Source organism: Propithecus coquereli, unplaced genomic scaffold (assembly GCF_000956105.1).
Source record: "Propithecus coquereli isolate 6110/MARCELLA unplaced genomic scaffold, Pcoq_1.0 Scaffold35, whole genome shotgun sequence".
In the NCBI taxonomy this organism is placed as follows: Eukaryota; Metazoa; Chordata; class Mammalia; order Primates; family Indriidae; genus Propithecus; species Propithecus coquereli.
The window spans coordinates 3,951,243-3,971,396 of NW_012149174.1; the positions used below are offsets into that span (position 1 = coordinate 3,951,243).

The 20,154-nt window shown below is 38.0% G+C and overlaps 1 protein-coding gene across 1 annotated transcript in view; it reads right to left on the bottom strand.

The window, feature by feature from the left end:
- The window catches only part of SEC63 (SEC63 homolog (S. cerevisiae)), a 77,786-nt gene extending 60,387 nt beyond the window's left edge, over window positions 1-17,399 (bottom strand). Inside the window, exons 1-2 of the mRNA XM_012651215.1 lie at window positions 16,983-17,399; window positions 1,242-1,341 (exon numbers count right to left, since the gene is read on the bottom strand). Coding sequence (XP_012506669.1) covers window positions 1,242-1,341; window positions 16,983-17,106 — 224 coding nt within the window. The 5' untranslated portion in view covers window positions 17,107-17,399. The remainder of the gene's footprint in view (window positions 1-1,241; window positions 1,342-16,982) is intronic.
- Between the last annotated feature and the right edge of the window lie 2,755 nt (window positions 17,400-20,154).

Sequence of the window (20,154 nt, forward strand, 5' to 3'; positions counted from 1 at the left end):
CATAATTGTTATACTGTATTTTTTATTTATATTATTTATCATTGTATTGGTTTTTTCCCCCCAAAATATTTTTGAGCCACAGTTGGTTGAATCTGCTCACATGGAACCCTTGGATATGGAGGGCAGATTGTATTTGTCTTGCTGTTTCATGCAAGTTTAATTTAAAATGAGAACCAACAGCAAAGAATAAACAGAAAATATAAGTCTCATCAAGAAAAAGTTAGTCTCATCAAGACTAACTTTGCCTTTAGTTTCACATCATTAAAGAACTCTTAACATCAGAGCTAAACTTCCCCTCCCCCTACAAAGGAAGTAACTAGGCAAAGTCAAACCTCACAAAGAAAAACTATCTAAACCCACTGAAACACACAGCTATGCTGAAAACTACCATCACTTAAACTAAGATTTAAAAATAACTGGTTCTACTCTTACTAATCTTCTTTGCTAGGTCTTCTCTTTCTATCTACTCAATAGATAAATGTAGGTAATTCACAAGATACAGTCATCCAATAATGGCAACTCTCTCATCTCCTACCACAGTTTCATCTATTACCTCTAAGTTGACAGCTTCATGTAAAGGTCCAAAGCCTCTTCACCAGCATGCCCCATAGCCTCACAAAATCAAACAGGCCTGCCTGCTCTAATTAAACATACTAATGGCCTATTTAAGCAGATGGGCCTGCCAAAATAAAGGGTGACTAGGTTCCTACTCCGCTACTTCTAGCTACATGACCTTGGTCAAGTTACCTCATTTTCTTAGCCTCGGTTTCCTCATCCGAGAAAAAGCACAAACATCTACTTTGAAGTTAATATAAAATTAAATTAGATAACATACAAACCCTTAGCACAGAACCTGGTACACAGTATGTGTTCAATCAACTTTAAGTATTACCATGAATTATAAACCTGCACCTCCCTACTTTTGAAATCTTTTATAGATTCCCCAATACTCTTTAAGATAAAATTAAAATTCTGACACAAGGTGCACAAGGTCTTACTTCAAGATTTGACTTATCGCTCTCCTCCTTCCCCCAGTCAGAAGTACACTCTCCTTCCTTTGAACTTCTAAACCCACTCTTTTCAGACAGCTCTCAAATTTACTAATTATATCTTACTCCTACTACATACAGGCTACAATTTCTTTACAGACACAACATCTTACTCATTTTATTCATATTTTGTATGACACCTTGCAAAGAGTAAGCACTAAGTATGTTTTTTTATTGAAATTCATTACTTACTTTACTGTAGGAATAATATTTGGCTGGGGTTTTAATAACCGTAAACGATACCACATGCACCTTCCATATACTTTTCTGATATTCTTTAATCGAATTTGCTCTGTCAAGAAAGAAAAATAAGATAAGATAAACCATTTTTCACAGTGAAGGTAAAACCTGTTAATATCATAATAACCTTCAATACCATGCTAATATTTTACTGGAACATGAAAGCACTGCCTATTCAAATAACCTTTAAAAAACTTTACAAGATAGGTTAAATTTTCTGTCATTTAGAACAAATGACCTATCTGGAAAATTTCATTTTTCACATGACTTAACTCATTGAAAATATAAAACTGACTTGCACTCACATATGATCAGTAATTTCTGAAAAATTCTCTCCCCCTTTCCCTTCCAATACAGAAGAAACAAAAGCATAAAACAGTTAAAACATGGTTTATTAAGAAAGCTAAGCAGATATGATACTCTTCAAACATGAAAATAATTGCCTATCAAAATATCTTCTAACAACAAAGTTTAGTTAGGTCTTATCTATTTAAAATATAAAACTAATAGAATTTGGAGCTTTAACATAAAATAAACTTTCAGTCAAAATAAAGTTGGAGAGTAAAATTCAGTATCACAAATTCTAATTATTTTGTGTTAAATTGGAAAAGTCTCCCAAACCCATAAGAATTCAAGATAGGTTTATGTAAAAGTTGTGACAAAAGCTATTATTTTAGTTCCCAGTAAAAATTTGCAGTTCAATTAAAAAGAAATTAAAACAAAGCCAAAATAATATGTAGTTTTACTAAATTCACCACAATCACTTGGTTTGAATAACTCTCCCAAGCTGAAAAAAAATTTTTAAGTTTTAAAGTAAAAATCTACCTTTTCAAAAACATTCTGTCAAAAAAAGGTAGAAAGCCCCTGCCCCTCCCAAAGTCCAAGCAAAGGCTTTGAAGGCCAAGAAGGCAATGCCAAAAGGCATTCACAACCACAAAAAAGATCTGCATGTCATCCACCTCTGAAGGCAGCTCAAATATCCAAGGAAGAATGCTCCCACAAAAAAACAAGCATTATCCTTATGCCATCATCTCAAGTTTCCCCACTACTGAGTCAGCCACAAAGAAGAAAAAAACACATTGTGTTAATTGTGGATGTCAAGGCTAACAAGCACCAGACCAAACAGGCTATGAAGCTCTATGACATTGGCATGGTTAAGATCAGCACACTCATCAGGCATGATGGAGAGAAGGCATATGTTTGACTGGCTCCTGACTATGATGTTTTGAATGTTGCCAACAAAATTGAGACCATCTAAACTGAGTCCAGCTGCCTAACTCTAAATATAAAATTTGTCAGCATATTAAAAAAAAACTACAAAACTGCAGTCCTTAAATGAGATGTCAGATAAGTAAAAGGACTTGGCATATAACAGAATGCTCCAAAGCTCCATGTAAGAAATCCAACTACCCTGTTACCATCATGCTTTGATGAAGGCAACCACATGGGAGAGCTATCTGGCAGGAGGTATCATAACCAAGTGTGATAAATAGGAATCCATGTAGGGAAGGAGGCAGTAGCACAAAAGGAGGCTGGTAATATACAGGAGGACTGATCAAGTAAGTTAAAATATTAGGGATACTTGGAGTTAGTTTTTCACTGTCAGAGAAAGGAGTGACCAATATGAAAAAATAGAAAAGAATGAAACTTTCTTCTGTTCTATTGGATTGGCATCAAAGGTATCTTTATGAATGAATGCCTCTTAATATAAAAATATAGATGCAGCTCCACATACATACATACATATATACATACATATTCCTTAGCTCTGTCTAGTGAGTGGGCCTAGGAGCAGCAAAATCCCAATAGCAATGTGCACATCTAGCACCCAGATCTTGGCTTCTAAATACCATTCTCCACTAACTCGGAACCAGGGATCCAAGTGTCTTCCCACAAAATATTAATTATAAAGGGGAAAACGATGACTTTACAGTGGGATAGGCTGAATAGCTGTCCCAAGATGTCCACAATCTAATACCTGGAACCAATAAATATATTATCTTAAATGGCAAAAGAGACTTTATAGATATGACCAAATTAAGGATCCTGAAATGGGCAATTATCCTAGTGGAACCAATATAATCACAGGGGTATTTACAAGAGGGGGGCAGAAGGGTCAAAGACAGAGACAGTGATGTGACAATGGAAGCAGAGGTTGGAATGATGCCCTTTTTGAAGATGAGGGAGGGGCCACGAGGTACGAAATACAGGCTATATCTAGAATCTGGAAAAGGTAAGGAAACAGATTCTAACCTAGAGCCTTCAGAATGAACCAGGTCTAGCAACACTATGACTTTAGCCCAAAGAAACTGATTTTGGACTTCTGGCCTCCAGAATTTTAAGAGAATAAATTTGTGCTGCTTTAAACCACTAAGTTTATTACACAATAGGAAACAAATACAGAAAACCTAACAGTCACTACCTTAACCAAGTGATCAGTGAACATTACTAATAAAAGGACAACCTGAAATCAGATATCACATGATAGAATGCAATGAAAAGAACACAGAATCAGTTTTGTAAAATTACTGCTTAGGATACTTTACCTGAATCTAATCATGAGAAAAACCAAAAAACCCAAATTCAAGTTTATTCTACTAAATAAATGGTCTGCAATTTTTAAAGTAAAGGAAAAGTGAAGAAGCAACCTCAGACCGAAAGAGACTAAAGAAACACATCGGCCGGGCGCGGTGGCTCACGCCTGTAATCCTAGCTCTCTGGGAGGCTGAGGCGGGCGGATTGTTCGAGCTCAGGAGTTCGAAACCAGCCTGAGCAAGAGCGAGACCCCATCTCTACTAAAAATACAAAGAAATTAATTGGACAACTAAAAATATATAGAAAAAACTAGCCGGGCATGGTGGTGCATGCCTGTAGTCCCAGCTACTCAGGAGGCTGAGGCAGTAGGATCGCTTGAGCCTAGGAGTTTGAGGTTGCTGTGAGCTAGGATGACGCCACGGCACTCTAGCCTGGGCAACATAGTGAGACTCTGTGTCAAAAAAAAAAAAAAAAAAAAAAAGGAAACCCATCAACTAAATGTGATGTGATTCTGAACTGGATCTTGTGCTATAAAGGACATTATTGAGATAAGTGACAAAACCTGAATGGGGTCTGACAATGAGATGGTGGTAATAATAATTTTCATGGTTAAATTATGAACACTTTTGAAAATACCACTGGTGATTTTTAAACATGTTTTATTAAATTAAGCCTTTATAGTCTATATTTTCAAGTATAAAATTAAGGAAATGTTTGATGAGGTTTTATAAGAACAATGTTGAAGTCTCTTTATGAACCAGATGGTTTGATCTATTCAAAGGTATGATGTTCTAATGTCCTCAGTCAAGAAAAAGTACACATGGTTTTCAGCCCCCATAGTCTAATATTATACAATGTGTACACATACCTTGTAAGCCACAGTATTCCGACCTAAAAATTAAATCTTAACCTTTCAGGGTAATATTTAAGTCAATAAATACTACTATAGGATATGGTTTACACATTAACACGGTGGCATTTAGATTTCCAGCACAACTAAATATTCATTGTACACATTGCAAATCTCTATATGAACGACCTCAAGTCAAAGTAACTATCACAAGTCCTTCCACAGAGTTTTTTATTTTTATTTTTTGTATAGATGAGATTTCTCTGTTGCTTCTCTCTTTCTCTGAGAGAAGTTCATTAATAAACTACTAATCTATAGAATTACTAGTTTAATTGCTATTAAAAATTATGCTAGAAATATCATTAATTTATGATATCATTTTTAAAGAAATTACCTACATTTATAGAAAAAGGAAATTCTAAGGTCATAAAACATTACAAACATATCATCCTCATTTATATAGCGGTAACCCTGCCTGTCAAAAAATTAAGAAAATATAGAAAGGAAAAAAATAACATGTCATGATCACTGTCAGCAGTTGAACTTTATTTAGTAAAGCTGCAGGATAATCCAGGTTTGGGTTAGGCTGTGCTTCATAAAACTTTGCCTTTGCTAAAACAGTCACATTTGTCCATGCTAGGATGATCAGCCAGTCCATAGCACTACTGAGTGAACTCTTAGCACGGGATCATAGAACCCAGAGAGTTGAATGAATGTTAGCCAGATGTGAAGTTTTCAAACCTGTTTAGCTGCTTACCACAAAAGAAAAATCATGTACCCTCTTGCAGATTTCTAATATGGCATCTAAAATTTTTCATCCTAAATTCAAAGAATAACAAAGGATGTCATCTGACATAAAGCTGACATTTTAAAGTGATTCCACCCTTTTTACATGTATCCAATGAAATCTAAAAACCATAGCAATTTCATATATTCATTTACAAAAATTCATGAATAAGCCCTTCATTCTACCTCCCCCACATAATTTTATCCTAATGTAACATTTTTATCGCAAGTCATTTCTTGTAACACTGAAACATACTTCTTAAAAGTACTTTTACAATTCTCCATGACTATAAAGTTTTTCCCAATTTTGTGTTTTGAAAATGTTCAAGCCATCAGAAAAGTTGAAAGAAAATTACAATGAACAATAAAATACTCTTCACCTAAACTCACCAACTCTTGGCTTTATATCTACTTCTTTCTTCCCCCTCCCCTCATTTTTATCTGAACTGCTTTAGAGTAAGCTGCAGACATCAAGACACTGCACCTATATAGAGCCACTGGGAGCTGTTGAAATAGAATGAAAAAAAAAAAAGACACTGCACCTCTAAATGATTTAGTACATGTCACCAAAGACCATCAATAAATCTACCATACTCAAGTTTAACAGCCATAAGGTTTTACATGCTAAATTTTCTAACATTACATTTTTTGTGTTATCAAGGCAACAAATACATTATAGATTGATAAATTATTAAATAGTAAAATCTGTTATGTTTTCACTTATAAGCATATTATAAATACCCCAAATGTTCAAAAAGGATTAAAAAAAACTCTTAAATACTGCTTATTTTTGAAAATAAAAAGTAAACTTCTGCCAATATGGCACAATGTTTGGTAAAATAGCTTTATCTTCTACTTCAAGTATATTTTGTCAAAACCTAAAGTTTCACATTAGTTCATTCAATTTACAGGAAATACATGCCATGCAACCTAAATAGCAAAGGCAGTCTGTGTTTTTAAACCAATCAGCCAAATCAAACTCTGTCAAAAAAAGTCTGACTTCATTTTTCAGTCAAAATAAATGTGTCAAATAATTTCTATATTTTGAGGGTTATAAAAAACACTCAGAAATAAATTTTAGAACGTATTTTGAAATATAGATTACTAAAGTTAATAAAGCCAAATGATATACAGAGAATTTATTTCATTATACTTAAAGGAAAAATAGGTACCACTTCTTTTACAAAATTCAGTGAATCCTAAAACTATTCCTAAACCCTTAAGGGGTCCAAGAAAATACTAACAAGCATCAAAAAATTATATTCAATATTCCAAAAAGTCTAAAGGCACCATATATCAATATTCTAGCTACCCAAAGTCTCTCTGCATCTAGTCAACATATATTACCTCACTGGTGATAATATTAGCTCACTCATTGTTAGAATAATTCTGCTCTTTTATTAGCTAAAAAATGTTTGGAAAACAATTTTTACTATAATAGTGGTTCATTTCCCAGAATGTTTCAAAATAGGAAAGTCATGAGAATGATAATTTGAAAGTAAAAGATTAAGAATCACCACTCTAGAACACCAAAAATATAACTCATCCAGTCATTCTAATTACAAAGTAGATTAAGAGAAAATACAGGTTCTGTTGAGCTCTTAACTTGAATCTGAATAGTTAGCCACAATGTGTCATTCACAAAGCCAGTTCAGAACCATTTAGATTTGGGATAGAGGCTTTACTAAAAATTATTAACCTTCACCATCACCCAGTGCACACAATCACAGATAATCTAAATTGCAAGAATTTCAGAAACTTGGGTTCATCTTACACCTATGCATACTCTGACAATGGAGAAAGAAATTCAGAAAGCAACTCAAAATGTTCTTGACCTAAAAAAACAAAAAACTGGATCAGAGCAGAACCACCCTAGCATCACCAAAGTTCACAATCTTCAGCAATGTCCGGATAATCTAAGCGCAAACCAAGTGGTTCAAACGGATCAAGAGCTATTTCAGTCTTCTTAAAGCTGGTACTTGAATGGACAGCAGCATACAATTATATCATATGCTTACCTACTTCAATTTTCTTTTCCTTTTATGGTACTGAAACAAGTACTAAGAATAAGGTTTTTCAATCTCAACACTACTGACATTTTAAATTATATAATTCTTTGTTATGGAGGGCTATCCTGTGTATTACAGAATGTTCAGCAGCATCAATGCTCTCCACACAATAGATGCCAGGAGCAGCTCCCCTGTGGAGACCAAAAAAACAAAAAACAAACAAAAAAAATCTCTGGACACTGCTCAATGTCCCCTGGAACACAAAATTACCCCCTGATTTAAACACATACCCAAACAGCTATAGAGGATTCATGGGAAGCAAGTTCAATTACATGACCTGAAGATCAGGAACAAAAGGAGAAGGAAGATAGGAAAGGTTGGCAGAATAAACCGAGGTGAAAAGGCAACAGTTACCTTTTCCCATTCCCCTAAAAGTATCCTTCAGAAAAAAGGAGAACCACTATAGTGATTTTTGAGTACTTATGGAACACCTGGGGGGCAGGAGAAGAAGGAGAGGAAAAGGGATGGGGAACTTCACTACTGATTTTAAAAGATGACCAGTACCATTAGTCTCAGCTACTCAGGAATCTAAGGTGAGAGGATCAATCAAGCCCAGGAGGAGTTCAAGTCCAGCCTGAGCAACACTTTTTTGGGGGAAGGAAAAATAATAATAAAAGACTAAAAAAGCCAAACAAAAAAAGCTTGGAAAAGTCAACCCAAAACAATCCCAATTAATGCTAGTTTGGGATCACTTAGAGGATCACCTGAAGGCAAAAAAAAAAAGAACAGGTATTACATAATTATCCCTGTGGGTATATTTCAAAATTCTAAGTGTTAGCTGTCACTGCAAGCAACCTTTGTGAAGAAAACTTTAAAAATACAGTAAAGTGGTTACATTATAGAGATCAAAAATATATACCCACAGGATAATCAAACACCTAATGTTATATAATGCTTGTCTTAGTCCGTTTTGGGTTGCTATAAAAGAATACCTAAGGCTGGGTAATTTATAAAGAAAGAAAGTCTATTTGGCTCATGGTTCTGCAGGCTGTACAAGAAGCATGGCATCAGCATCTGCCTCTAGTGAGGACCTCAGGAAGCTTCCACTCATGGTGGAAGGCGAGGGGGAGCCAGCATGTCACGTGGAGGGGGAGTAAGAGAAAGAGGAGAGGCAAGGTGCAAGGGCTCTTTTTAACAATCAGTCTTCAAGGGAAGTAACAGAGGGAGAACTCACCCACTACAAGAATAGTTGGGATCCAACCCCATGACCCAAACACCTCCCACCAGGCCCCAACTCCAACGTTAGGGATCAAATTTCAACATGAGATTTGGAAGGGACAAATATCCAAACTATATCAACGCTACATTTGTGGCCTGGGAGAAAATTTCCAGTGATAGTTTCATATTCAGAACCCAAAAGTAGGCTGTGCATGGTGGCTCACGCCTATAATCTTAGCACTTTGGGAGGCCGAGGTGGGAGGATTGCTTGAGGCCAGGAGTTTGAGACCAGCCTGAGCAAGAGCAAGACTCCATCTCCACAAAAAATAGAAAAATTAGCCAGGAGTGGTGGCATGAGCCTATAGTCCAGCTAGCCTGTGGTCCCAGCTACCGGGAAGGCTGAGGCAGGAGAATCACATGAGTTTAGGAGTTTGAGGTTGCTGTGAGCTATGACAACACCACTGCATTCTATCCCAGGGGATGGAGTAAGACTCTGCCTTTTGGGGGGGAAAAAAAAAAAAAAGAAGAAGAACCCAAAAAACCCAAAAGACCCAAAAGTGTTATATCCCAAAAAAATGCAAATGAAACATATATGAAAAACTGTTAGATAACTCAACAGGAGCTCTGGTAATGACAAAGAATACATGAGGAATTGTGAAAATAATTGTTTCCTGAAATGTAAGGGCATAAAATTTTAATGCACTTTATAGTATGTGATTTTTAAATATTCAACTAAATTCATAAATGAAACACTTTAATAAGGTATGACTTCATCCCTAAAAGGATATATATTCAAGCTGACCAAAAAACTTTTTTCATCTCATTAAGAAATGGGAGAATATTAAGTCAGATCTTGTCAAGTCCCTGCTTAAATCCTTCAATAGCTTCCTATTGCACTTAAATGAAATTAAAGGTTCTTCCATTTCTCTCTCTCTGACTTCCTCCCAAACTAGCCTCCTCATCTGCCACCCCCTGCCATTTTGTTCTTCTGTGTTCCTGGAACATGCCAAACTCTTTCCTGCTGCCTTAAAAGCTTTTGTACACAACTATTTCCCCAGCCTGAAATAGACTTATCCCACCTAATTTAGAAATTTAAATGGCTGGCTCCCTCATCACCCAGCTCTCAACTTGAAGTCACCTTCTCAGAAAGACCCTCCATGAACACTCTACTTCTCTACGTAGCATGTATCACTATGCAGTATTTCTGTTTGTTTATATGTAGTGTGTCAGTCTCACCCTCCCACCCCCTAGAATGTAAGCTTCAAGAGAAAGTGATCCTATCTATATTGTTTACCCCCATATTCCACTGCATAACACAAAGACTGGCAAATAGAAGGTGTTCAATAAATATTTGCTGAATGTATGAATCATCTCATTTAGACTTCCCAACCACCCTGGAAGTATGTATGTAGGTATTATTATTACACCTTTTTTTTCTCTCTCTCTCTGTTGCCAAGGCTAGAGTGCAGTGATATCATAGCTCACTGCAACCTCAAACTCCTGAGCTCAAGCAATCCTCCTGCCTCAGTTGCCCAAGTAGCTGGGACTATAGGCATATACCACCACACCTGGATAAGTTTTGCTTTATTTTGTTTTTTAAGAGACAGGGTTTAGCTATGTTGCTCAGGCTCGTCTTGAACTCCTGGGCTCAAGCGATCCTCCCACCTCGGCCTCCCAAAGTGCTAGGATTACAATGAGCCACTGTAGCTGGCCTCTGTTTCTTAATCTCTGTCCTTTTTCATTCTGTAAGATGCTGTTACATTAACTTGCATATAGTAAGTATAGTTGTAAAAGTATGTTCTAAAATGTCCAAATGTACTGCCAACAAAATCACATACAAACTCTTCAGCTGGGCATAAAAGGTTCTTCATGACTTAAATCTACTTTTTGGCCTTTTCTCACATTTTACCACTCTATGAACTCTGGTTCAAACTCATCTGATTTGTACTTTAAACATGCTTCATACTCATGCTATTTCTTCTTTTCTCCTCTTTCCCCATCCACTCATTAAAAATCTTCGTCATCCTTAAAAGTCTAGTCAAAATCCACCTATTCTGCAAAGCCCTTCTTGACCTACAGATTTTCACTATCATCCCCAATTAGATGTAAATACTTCACCCAGCTAGCCTACACAACATTTGTTTTTACTTCTCTTACACTTTCTTTGTTGTGCTCTGTATATACCAATTCACGCATTTGTCTAATCTTAATCTTTTAACCCCACCCAGGTTACAAACTATCAAAATAAGACTATGTTTATATTGCATTCATCTTTGTATCATCTGGGTACCTAGTACAGATACAGTGAACACTAAAATCAATAACTACTAGATCTAACTAAACAAGCAAAGATCTAAAGCCTAAAAGATATGGAATCTACACAAGAAAATTCCTTCACCCATAGTAACACAAACACCATTCAAAAATGTAAAGAACATCTTTTTAAAAAAAATAAACAACAATGCCTTTCAAAGAAACAATATGATAGTGAAATAGTATAACAACATTTGTCATCAATAAAGTCTGGTAATAATAGGAAACACTTTCAAAAGGAAATCCAAGCACAATATAAATATATTCATAATAACCTTCTTTACAGTCTGAATAAAAAGTATGATTTAGGAAACAAACATCTGAGAAAATGAAAATAAGCCTATCTTTGTTTTTCAGCTTCTCCTAAGATCAAGTAGGTATGCAACATGACCTTTAAATAAAAGCAATTTTACATAATGCAGTTACTAATCCAATGTTTGTCACCACATCTATAAAACTACATGTTGTGCAATAATTCCTACTGCCAAGTTCCCAGCTGGTTTCCTCTGTATAGTTCTTAAGTGTGTATATGCTATTTGTCTGATACCCCTCTGTCAGGATAAAATACAGAGGGAATGACCTTTTTAAAAAAACAATTCAAACTTTTCCCAGATCTCTAACATCCCTTCAAGATCTAAAGTCTTAGAAAGACTATATGCCCTAAGTTTGAACACTCATAAGATACATCCCTTTGAACACAGAGCTGATACCACACAGAGCTGATAACAGCCAGTTTTTTCCTTTCTTTTCTAAGAGATAGAGTCTCACCATCACCCAGGTTGGAGTACAGTGGCACTGTCATAGCTCCACTGTAACCTCAAATTCCTGGGCTCATGCGATACTCCCACCTCAGCCTCCCAAGTAGCTAGGACTACAGGCAAGCGCCACCATGCTCAGCTAATTGTTTCATTTTTTTGTAGAGAAGGGGTATTCATATGCTGTTGCCCAGGCTGATTTCAAACTCCTGGCCTCAAGCAATCCTCGCACCCAGGCCTTCCAAAATGTTGGGATTACAGGTGTGAGCCACCTCACCTGGGCCAAAATAAGACTTTAAATCAAAAAAGGTTACAAAGGTAAAGAATATTACATATTAGTAAAAGGTTCAATACAGCAAGAAGATATAACAATTATAAACATCTATGTTTATAGACCATCTATGTTTAATGACCATCCAAATATGATACAAAAACTGACAGAACTGAAGGGAGAACTAGTGTTGTAATAACAGTTAAAGACTACATTACCCCCCGCCCCCCCACCAATGACAGAACAACCAAACAGAAGGAAATAGAGGACTTAACACAACAAACCAACTAGATGTAACAGACAGACACGCTACCCAACATAGCATACATTCATCTCAAGTGCATACGGGACATTTTCCAGGATAGACCTTATGTTAGGCCACAAATTAAGTCACAATATATTTTAAAAGATAGGTATCATACAAAGTATCTTCTCTGACCACAAGATAACATTAGAAATCAATAACAGAAGCAAAACTGTTGTAACGGAAGTAAAATTCACAAAACTGTGCAAATTAAACACCACAGAGGCAAATTAGAAAATACTCAAAGATGAATGAAAATGAAAACACAGGATATCAACACTTACAGGAAATAGTAAAAGCAGTGCTCAAAGGGAAAGCTGTATAAATTCTTACATTAAAATCATCCCCACAGGGGTGCATACACCAAAATGTTTAATCACCTTTGGGTGATGGAATTACAAGCAATTTTGATCGGTTCTTTTGTGCTTTTCTCCATTAGGTACATGCAACTTAATAAGAAAAAAGTTACTGGCACTCAAAAATCCAATCCATCACTTAGAAGCAGCATCTAGCACAAAGTTAATGCTCTATCCATATTTGCTAATTGAAGGAATTTCTACAGTGTGTTTAGTTTTTTTTTGTTCCATTCTGTTTGAGAGGAAGGTCTCACTATGTTGCCCAGACTGGACTCAAACTCCTGGATGGTGTGTTCAGTTTTGCAAGCATGTTTATATGCACTTCTTTCTCTGCTTCTCATAATCACCTCTTGGGACCATAGAGTATGTTATCATTATTATCCCTAGAAAATGAGGCTGAGCATTCAGAGTTAACTAAATAGGGATTAGGATGGAACTTAACACCAAAACTTATAACTTTTCAAATTCAGAGTTTTCTTACTAGGTATATTATACTAAGCACCAAAAGTAGACTCCTACTCACATTCCCAAATCAGAGAGCTGATTCATTTCTACACTGTTTGAGAGGCAGCAAGCAAAGCAGAATAAAGAAAGGCAATTTTTTTTTAAGTTCATCAATCCTTTCAAACAACGAAAAAAGCCGAGTACTTACATACCAAATCAAATTGTTCCAGAAAGTCCACGTAACCAGCAAAAACAGTAGGAGCTAATGGCGTCATGATGTGCCACACTATTCTAAACATTTTACATATAGCTCATTGTTTAATCCTCACTTTAATTTTATGAGACAGATTACTATCTCTATTTTACAGATGAGTATACTGAAACACAAAGTTAAATAACTTGTCTGTAAAATCAGTTAGCTGCAGAGAGCTAGGTTCCAAAACCAGACAACTTTTAAAAAGTAAGGTCAAAGAGTAGAGTCAAATTATTTATAGTTTTATAAAAAAGGAAGGTCAAGCCCCAAAGGTCAAGGAGTCAAAAACCAAACAAAAACTTGGAAAAAATGATGATATATTTTTCCTCAATTCAAAAGATCTATAATCTTCAACCTATGGAAAGAATAAAATTATGTTTTTAATCATCTGAAATTCTAATGATTATAAGCAGTTACTTTCTCTTGTCGAATATTTTAATGAGAGCCTAATGATAAACAATGTGTAAAGTAATCATTCTTCTATTCTGAGTCAAAGAAGTAGTAAACAAAATTATGCACTTAAGAAATAAAGGTCAGGCTGGGCATGGTGGCTCACGCCTGTAATCCTAGCACTCTGGAAAGCTGAGGAGAGAGGATCACTCGAGATCAGGAGTTCGAGACCAGCCTGAGCAAGAGCAAGACCCAGTCTCTACTAAAAATAGAAAACAATTGGCCAAACAACTAAAATTAGAAAAAATTAGCCGGGTATGGTGGCACGTGCCTATAGTCCCAGCTACTCAGGAGGCTGAGACAGGGGAATCCCTTGAGCCCAGGAGTTTGAGGTTGCTGTGAGCTAGGCCGACGCCACGGCACTCTAGCCTGGGCAAGAGAGCGAGACTCTTGTCTCAAAAAAAAAAAAAAAAATGAAAGGTCAGATCAAAATTACATATAAGCCTTAAGAATACTTGTCATTTTAAAAGCCCCAGGCAAGGCCAACTTTAATAGTCACCAAGAAAGCACAAAGTGGGCAGTGCACACAAAAGCTTACAGTACTGTGGGCAATAACGAAGTTGGGTAGTACTAAAGTAACTATGTGCAATTATTTCAAAATGTTAAGAATATCCAAAATACATAGGGCTCCAATCACAGCACACTGGTAAATACTCTGAGAGCCATTAATAGATGACTATGATAAATTGGTTATAAACCCATAGTATTAAAGTTGTTTTGACAAAAATATTTGGCTTTCCACTACCAGAACTTTACAGCACTGTTCCACAGTAAGTGCTTCTTAGCTTTGTAAAACAAAAAGGCTAAGATACCAGTTTTTTAAATTTTTTTGTCTTTAGCAGAGAGCACATACCAAAACAAACATACCACCTCCCAAAATGACAACTCCAGCAAAAGACCATTCCTAAGGCAGTTCCCCTCTAAGCAGCACTTCTCAAATACAACAACCATTTAGAATCATAGAGGGTACTTTTAAAACACCAATACATTACACCCACTCCATACCATTAAATCAGAGTATCTGGGGATAGGTACAAGTGTTTTAAAAGTTCCCCAAGTGATTCTAATGTGTAGCCAGGGTTGAGAACCACTGTTCTAAGGAAATCTAAACTCCATGTTATCATTTTAAACAGAGGTTTTGTCCATAATTGTCTGAAAAATTATTCATCTTATTCAGCCAATTTGCAAACAGCTAAGAGAATAAGACAAATAGGACCCTTCAACTATTATTTATACTGTAACCCCCAGTTTCTTCAATTGTAAAATGGGGATAATAGTATTAATACCTCATTGCATTTTTAAGAGAATTAAAGTAACATTTGAAGTCCATGATTCAGGAACAGTATTAATATCCTCCTACTAAACTATTACCACTTCTCCAAAGACCACCTATATGCTGAAGGCACTCAGTATGACTTACCTATAAGTTGTCAGGGGAATTTTATAATACAAAATCCAGGATGAAAATATAACTTTCAGATTTCAAAAATCCAGTGTATATTAAAATGATGGCTAATTTCTGAAATCACAGCAGCTTCTCAAAACATATTCTAAGCAAACCTACTCTCCCAATTCTCCATTGTCTTCTATACAACCAACTGCACACACAAATGGGTGATAAGTGAAAATAAACTACTATACTGAAAAGTGGACCCTTTTAATTCTAAATACAATTACCAGAAGAATGCCCTAGGTTTTATAGATAAGAGAAACCATTACAGTATTAAGATTTTATAACTTACACACAACCACTGTTTAAAGAACTCACATAATTTAAATGCACTTAGGAAATAAGGCACAACAGTCCAAACTCCACATTTTATAAACTACCCACTGAATGAGAAAACAAGACTGGTAACTTTGGGCAAATTTTTGCATCTAATGGATTTTTAAACTTATTGTCAGATCTACAAAATGATGGAATCTTTTGTTACTATTCATCCTAAATGCAATTTATTTCAGTTCCATTCTAACTCAAGAATGTTACAAGGCATTGAATCCGCCTAAAAGCAAAGCAAATTCTGAGCTGATTCAATGCTTCACTGTTAACAATCTCCCCAAAGGAGAGTGATAACCTGGACAACCTAGACCACCACCATATCCAATTTAAGAGAAGATATTCAAGTAACTTCGCATAGTTCTTGAGAAATAGAAAGTTTTCCTTAAATGTTAATACTCAAAACCTACCCCTTACTGTTAACACTACTATAAATAACCCATTAGGCCCTCACAGTTTCATCAGCTTTAAGAATATCCCCTGCCATATGTCCTAGTAGAGCGCAACAAATGGAATCCAAGCATTACCCAAACATAAAATTAAATGCGAAAAGAATCTATGTTATTTGGTGTTCTAATCCGATGCTGTAAAATGTAAAAAGACTTAGAACTAAAAGCAAATGGACCAGCTACCTCACAACTATCTACAAGGTTAATTAAAGGAAACTTAATCCTTCCTACTTGCACTTTTTCCGTCATAAACAGGAAACTCCAAAGAAAAGGAAACAGAGAAAAGCCTATTTTTGCTAAGAGGAATAACGGCATTGCTTCCAACCCCCACCATGAGTGAACAAATGAAAAAGCAACGGGAGGAAGTGACGGGGGTGGGCGGCTGGTGAGCTCAGTTGGAGTCCTCAACATGCCATCCAGCGCATACGGTGCCCAAAAACATCTGTAACAGCAGCAACAGGGAAACAAGGGTCGGGCGCAGGAGGATCATGGATTGGAGAAGAGGGCTCAGAGTTGTGCCTGCACGTTCAGTTTCTTCCTTTACCAACTCTTCTCTCACCTCCCAATTCCCATTCTCCCCATCCCATCCCGCTCCCTCCATAAAGAAAAATACCCAATAAAAGCAGAGGCAGAGAAGACAAAAGAGGCAAGAGGAGGCTGCAAAGAGCATCGAGAACAATGGGGAAGACGGTGCGAAGCGAAACTCCTGAGGAGGACAATGAAAGGAGGTTCAGGCACCAAAGGAAACGCCGCCGAGCCCGGGCCCCGCCAGCGGCGGACGCCTGTACCCAAGGCCTGGACCCGCGGTTGGTGTCACCCTGGACGCCGCGGGCTGGGCTGGGCCCGGACGGGCGGGAGCCGCAGGGCCCGGCAGCACTGGCGGGGCCTGCCCGGCTCCGTGGGCAGCCGCCGGCTGGACTCACCGGCATTCTGGTCTCGGGGCCAGAGGTAGTATGTGGCCGGGATCACGATGAGCCCCACGAAGGAGGTGAGGAAGTAGAAAAAGGTGTTCCCACTGTCATCGTACTGGAACTGCTGCCCGGCCATGGCACCCCCTCCTCCTCCTCCCTTTCCTCACCGCCGCCGCCACGACCCCGCTCTGCACTCCGGCTCTCAACGCCCAGACCCTGTGTGGCGTAGCTCAGACGCTGCCGCCGCCGCCTCTCCTCCCCGCCCCCACGCTACTCTCACGGACACGCCGCCACCACTGCCACCGCCGCCGCTGCCGTCGCCAGCTATCGCGAGAGGAAATAGTTCCCGCCCCGCTCGGTTTTTTTCCCTCCCCCTTCTTGTCCCCCACAAGCTAGCTAAGGGAGACGTGGCGCGCGCAGCGGAGGAACTGGGGAGGCCCTGCCCCCATCCCCGCCCCCCAAGCCTCAGCCCCGCCCCCGAGCTCCTGTAGGCCCGCCCAGGGCCCCGCCCCTAATCCAAGGGTCCTTCCTCCTTTCTCCTCCGCTCTTTCTCTCCATCAATCCAGGCCGGATCCCGCGAGTACGGTCCGGGCGGAGGCTTCGGCGCCGACCAGTGGGCGAGGATGGTTCGCCTGGCTACGACTGGGGTCCGAGCTATTCGGAGCAGAGCTGAGGCTTCCGTGCCTCCCCCTCTCTCCCATCCCTACCCCACCCTGTCCTGCCCCCTCGGTTAATTGCCCTGGTTGATCCTGTTTCCTTAGGTTCTGGATCGGCTCCTCCAGCCCCCATATTTTAGCAACAAGTGTCATTTAGTCGGGGGAAGGGATTGTTGTAGCTGTGTTTGCTATTAAACAACTGCGATCTGCGCTGCGCCCATTTTGCAGATGCAGATTTACCAAGCCCGTACAGATGGCGCCCTACCCATCCCAGAGCGACTAATATTAATAGCCACCAGTAAACTAGCACTTCCTACGGCTCGGGCGGTAGGCTAAGACCTCTATTGCTTTGTATCATTTAATCGTCAGTAAACCCCATGGCATAAAGCCAAGCATGCCCTCTCCACACATGAGGAAATTGAGGCTGAGATTGTCCAAGGTCACGCACGGTAAGAGAAGGTCTGGGGATTCAAACCCGGATCACTCTGACACCACAAAGCCGGTGCCCTTGTCCACTTCATCGCCGTGGACCTTAGCATTTCCTTAGAGCGGCTGGCACTCTCCGCGGGCTGTGGGCAGGAACCTGCGCTTCGGAAAGGAACGGCTAGGGGAGCCCGCGCTCTCGGGAGCCTCTGCCTTCCCGAGCTGTAGGATCCCAGAGGCCGGTGTCAGCCGAGATGGCAGCGGAGCTTGTGAGCTGATCTCCGAACAACCCCAAGGTCCGGTCCGGCAGCAGCTGTGGCTGGGGCCTGTCGCAGCCTCTCCATTGACCCTCCCTCTGTGGGTCAAAAGGATACCCTACCCTGGTTGTGGAGATTAAAGGGAATAATTGTGAGAATGCTTTTCAAAGGAAAAAATATGTAATATGCAAATGCAAAATATTCTACTGTATTTTTAAAGACTCATTTTAAGACTTTATTAACTAAATGCCATTCAATATTCCTTCCATTGTCAGAGGAGAAATCTGGTCGCTTATGCTCTTTTATTTCATGTCTTTAAAACTAATATTTATCATAATCAATAATGCTTTCCTCATAATAGATTACGTTCACATGTATTCTCTCTTCCCTTTCAAATTTCCTATCTACCCACTTTGAAAGGAAATTTCTAACAATCGTTTTCTCTTCATTTCTCCCTTCATTTTACTCTGTATAAAGTTCCCAAAGACTACATCAGAGGGGGAAAAATAAAACAGAGAAGTGAAGGAAAGATTGGACTGTGAAGTCAACAGAGCTTTGTTGGTCTATATCACCCAGAATGAACAATTTGCCTTGCTGCAGAAACAAATTAGTCACAAACTTGGCTCAACTGAAGTGAGAAAGATCCTGAAGTTCCTTTTATGTTAGATTTGTTGAATTTGTTATTAAGTCTTCCTATGCTTTAATAATGTTGAACTGTTTTTATTTTTTATTACTCCAATTATGTTTTACTCAGCATTTGTGTAAAGTTAATACATCGGTTTTATAACCTTGTGGCAACATAAATTATTGATGATAAATATTCCCCTTTTGACTTTCTGCAGGAGTAATCTCTTCACTGCAGCTTTGAGGTCATGCGTAAGAGTGGTTTGAACCAAACTTAACCACGAAATAACAATTTGAACAAATTACGTTAATTTGCTAAACCCCAGACCAATCTAAAACATGAATTTTTTTTTACCAAAGCATGTTAAAAATTTGAAACTGTATCCTCTATTTTCAAAGTATAAATACATTTTATTCTAGAATTTAACATTATTGAACACAGATAAACTCAGACCATTCAAATAGTCTCCAAAGCAAATCTAAACCATACCTTTAATTTCATCACAATTTCTGATTCACAGTGATGTTTTTAACCTAATACAATTATTTCAAGAGATCAGTTTAGTGAAATATTTAATAAAAGCAAATGAACATGGAAGAAGCAGAGCTACAAACACACCTTGTCCTTAGTCTAATAGCACATGTTAAAAGGCATTTTAGTATTGTCTTTTCATGTGTCTGTAATTGAATATCTTAATCTATTTCATTTTAATTCCTAGGAAGACATTTCCTCTCAAGTATAGAAAACCTGACTATTTTTAGGTTCCTCTTCATAATTTGCTTTTTTTTTTAGAGTGATTCTTTTCTTCATTATAAGTTACCATTTTACTACTGGTGTTGACTTACATTTACACATACCAAAGTACATTTGTGTAGCTGTAATCAACATTATTCAATTCTGCTTAATGGTGTCAGCTGCAATGAAACTGGAAGGAGCTGAATTATTAAATAACTACATGCAATTATTTCCAATCTTCTTCCCCTTCCCCCATGCTACAGTAGACCATAACCTTTACTGCCAAAACCTACCAAATCATCTATAAAGTTAAACCCCTCATGACTGTGTTTTAGAGTCAGGATTTTTTTCATTAAGAGGCTAAATCTCTTCTGGCCAATTCTTTTTTATTTTTCCTTAATAGTGATGAAAAGTTGTCACCATCATAATGACAACAGTAACATCAACAAAACACTCGTACAACACATGATCTACAAAAATCTTCCGCA